The sequence below is a fragment of the Drosophila sulfurigaster genome, chromosome 2L (genome assembly GCF_023558435.1).
Source record: "Drosophila sulfurigaster albostrigata strain 15112-1811.04 chromosome 2L, ASM2355843v2, whole genome shotgun sequence".
Taxonomy (NCBI): Eukaryota; Metazoa; Arthropoda; class Insecta; order Diptera; family Drosophilidae; genus Drosophila; species Drosophila sulfurigaster.
In genome coordinates, this window is record NC_084881.1 from 30,756,033 (window position 1) to 30,758,833 (window position 2,801).

The window sequence follows — 2,801 nt, forward strand, 5'->3', positions numbered from 1 at the left end:
TCGCAGCTGATAGCGAGAAAATATGAGTGGAGCAACTTTGTATAAACTGAAGTGTATTATTACTACCCATTGCTAGAGTTATTGGCTAAATAATAGGTCATTATGCTAGATTGGCATATGTTACAATAACAGTAAAAGAAATGTTAAGGCAGTACTCAATTATGAATTATATTATATAATGGGGAATGTTGTATTAAAAAAAATCAGAAAATGCACATTTCTTTAAATACTAATAGTTCCACAATTTTCTATTAAAGGACTGGAATTCGACTCATACATCATGAATATGATGCACACATTGTAGGCAATGTTATTTGATTTGATTACATGTAGATATGTCGAAATACACATATACATATATGAAACAAACAATTTAAAGACCTTACTGTGCTTAATTTGAGCCGAGTTTAGGTCATGTGTAAGAAGGCTTTCTATTTGCTTTTTATCTTCAAATTGTTGTAATTGAATTTACTTCCATATGTTGGCACTATATTGACAGGTGGGATGGGCTTGCGCTTGCTATAAAATAAAATTTTTGAATATAAATTTCGCAGTCTTTTAAATAAAACTAATGCAACATACTAACCAGGCGCAATGAAACTCGAACAGCTCTTCATCATTGCGATGGTAACTTTGTGCTACATTTGGTCCCTGAATTTGTAAAATCATGCGCATATGTTTTTTCAACGAAGATTGGTCGCAGCATGTGTAGTTCTTCAAATAACCGACTAGTGTTTGAGTTAGGAATTCCTCTATCAACTGATCCGGGCTAGAACTATTTGAAGCCTGCGGATTAACATAATGCATAATTTTTGATACCGTACGCTCGTAATCAAGTGGCAATCCAGTTATGCGGTCTGGAGTAAATATCCTAGGTAAATTAGCTTTATGCTTAACTTTGGTTAGCACGATCGTCTTGCGCCAAATGACTTGACTACTTGGACATTTTTGTGGTTGACGCTTTGTGGAATTTTTGAAGCTTTTCTTACTGTGAGACTTCTTATTCTTCTTTTGCATCGCCTGATAAGCTAGTTCAATTTTTGGTACCACGGCGTGTTTGGAGAATCCAACATGTTTCTCAAATTCCATATTTGCCTGTCTTTTATTTTATTATATTTTTGTACTATGAATTTAAGGTAGATTGATCGGTATTTTTTCGATATAATATGTATCTTAATAAGACAAAAACACCTAAGCTAGCTTCGTGTTGAACGAAAACAATTGCAAGAATATCATCGCTAGAGTAAGCAACAGATTAGAAATTGCAGTTATGAGTGCTCTTTTAATTTAATGTATTGCATGATACATCATAACAAGTGCAATGCCAGACTTATAATTGCATTTCGTTAGGACCCATACAGCATACACACACACCCACATATGTACATTTAAACAAACAAGCTGTAAGTTTGTGGCCACAGCCAACTTAACTTTTGAGACAATGTCAACTCCAATGAACGGTCGCTTTAGTGTCATTTGCAATAATTGACACCAATACAAATGAACAAAAAGCAAACCGTACATACATCTTCATTCTGTACATGTACGTACATTGAAATGTATGTGTGCTCGACCAGGGCTGTGGAACCGCATGATTGTATTGCAAGGAACTATTGTAATTGCCATTACATGCATTTGTTGTAAGTAAGCGTTGATACAGAGTATAACGAGAACACCTATATCAATGCACAGGACGCAATTCATATCCCGCACATAACCACTCACACTCACGTAAGTACGATAACGTGCTGCAAAAGACATTGCAGTAGTAGCAGTAGCAGGACAAAAGCAATATAATTAATCATAAAAGAACAAGCTGAGCTAAACCCACATGATGATTCAACAGCAACATTTACGTCTGCTTCGTCCGGATATGGCAAAATGGCAATATTTATATGCTCAAAAATGTTAGTGAAACAGCAAGAAACATTTATACTTTACATATCAAATTGGCCAACCTTTGTGATATTATTTTATTTGTATGTATCCGGTCCAATAAGCAGAGGAAATCGTAAAATTTTACTTTAATTTTTTGAATACTTGTCGTATTTTTTGTATGACACTACTATTCTATCAATTATAAATGTTTATGTAGGATATTTTACAAGCCGACTACTCTTTTGCCAATTCACTATTACTTATGTTTCCAAACAAGACGTACGAGAAAAAAGTTGAGGAAAATTCTGATAGCAAGGAAATGACTTCACACCTTTTTCCTCTGTCTGCTGCGCGTAAGCGTTGAGCGAAAGAAAGAAATGGATCAAATATAGATTTATGTGCTTCATGTCAAAATAAATGGATTTTACATGTTGCCACAAAACGCTCGAAGCTTGCTGCCAGTCCGCATGGCACCCAATATGTTAAAAAAAAAGAGGTGGAGGTGTAAGTGAAGCCATTGCCAATGCTACCATCAAACGGTACAAACAGCAACAATAATGAAAATATAACGGCACATTAAAATGTCATTTTACACTCACACGCATACAAATAAGTCTACATAACGAATTACCTCGCTTTTATCAATTCTTTTATAGAAGGAAGTTAGTTGGTTCGCACAAAACCAAACAATTCACCACAATTTAAATTCGTAGGGTTTGTTTTATTTAAAAAATACTAACTTTAAAAAGTACTAACTTTAAACTTTAAAAGTACTAACTTTTAACTAAACTTTTTTAGATGTCTCAAAGAGTAAAACTAATATACCAGATTTGTTGAAGTCTAATCTTAGCCGCATTTTTGAGGTATCTAAAGTCTGCTCGCGATACAGCGTTGTCTAGTCTTTGCTCGACAAAATTGCACCT

At 34.5% G+C, this 2,801-nt stretch overlaps 1 protein-coding gene across 1 annotated transcript; it reads right to left on the minus strand.

Moving 5' to 3' along the window:
- Window positions 1–265: 265 nt before the first annotated feature.
- On the minus strand, window positions 266–1,171 carry LOC133843779 (uncharacterized). Its single transcript, XM_062277506.1, has 2 exons — window positions 587–1,171; window positions 266–519 (listed from the first exon to the last, which is right to left on the minus strand). The coding sequence occupies exons 1-2, from the start codon at window positions 1,087–1,089 to the stop codon at window positions 432–434; spliced, it is 591 nt and encodes a 196-aa protein (XP_062133490.1). The 5' UTR covers window positions 1,090–1,171; the 3' UTR covers window positions 266–431.
- Window positions 1,172–2,801: the final 1,630 nt, after the last annotated feature.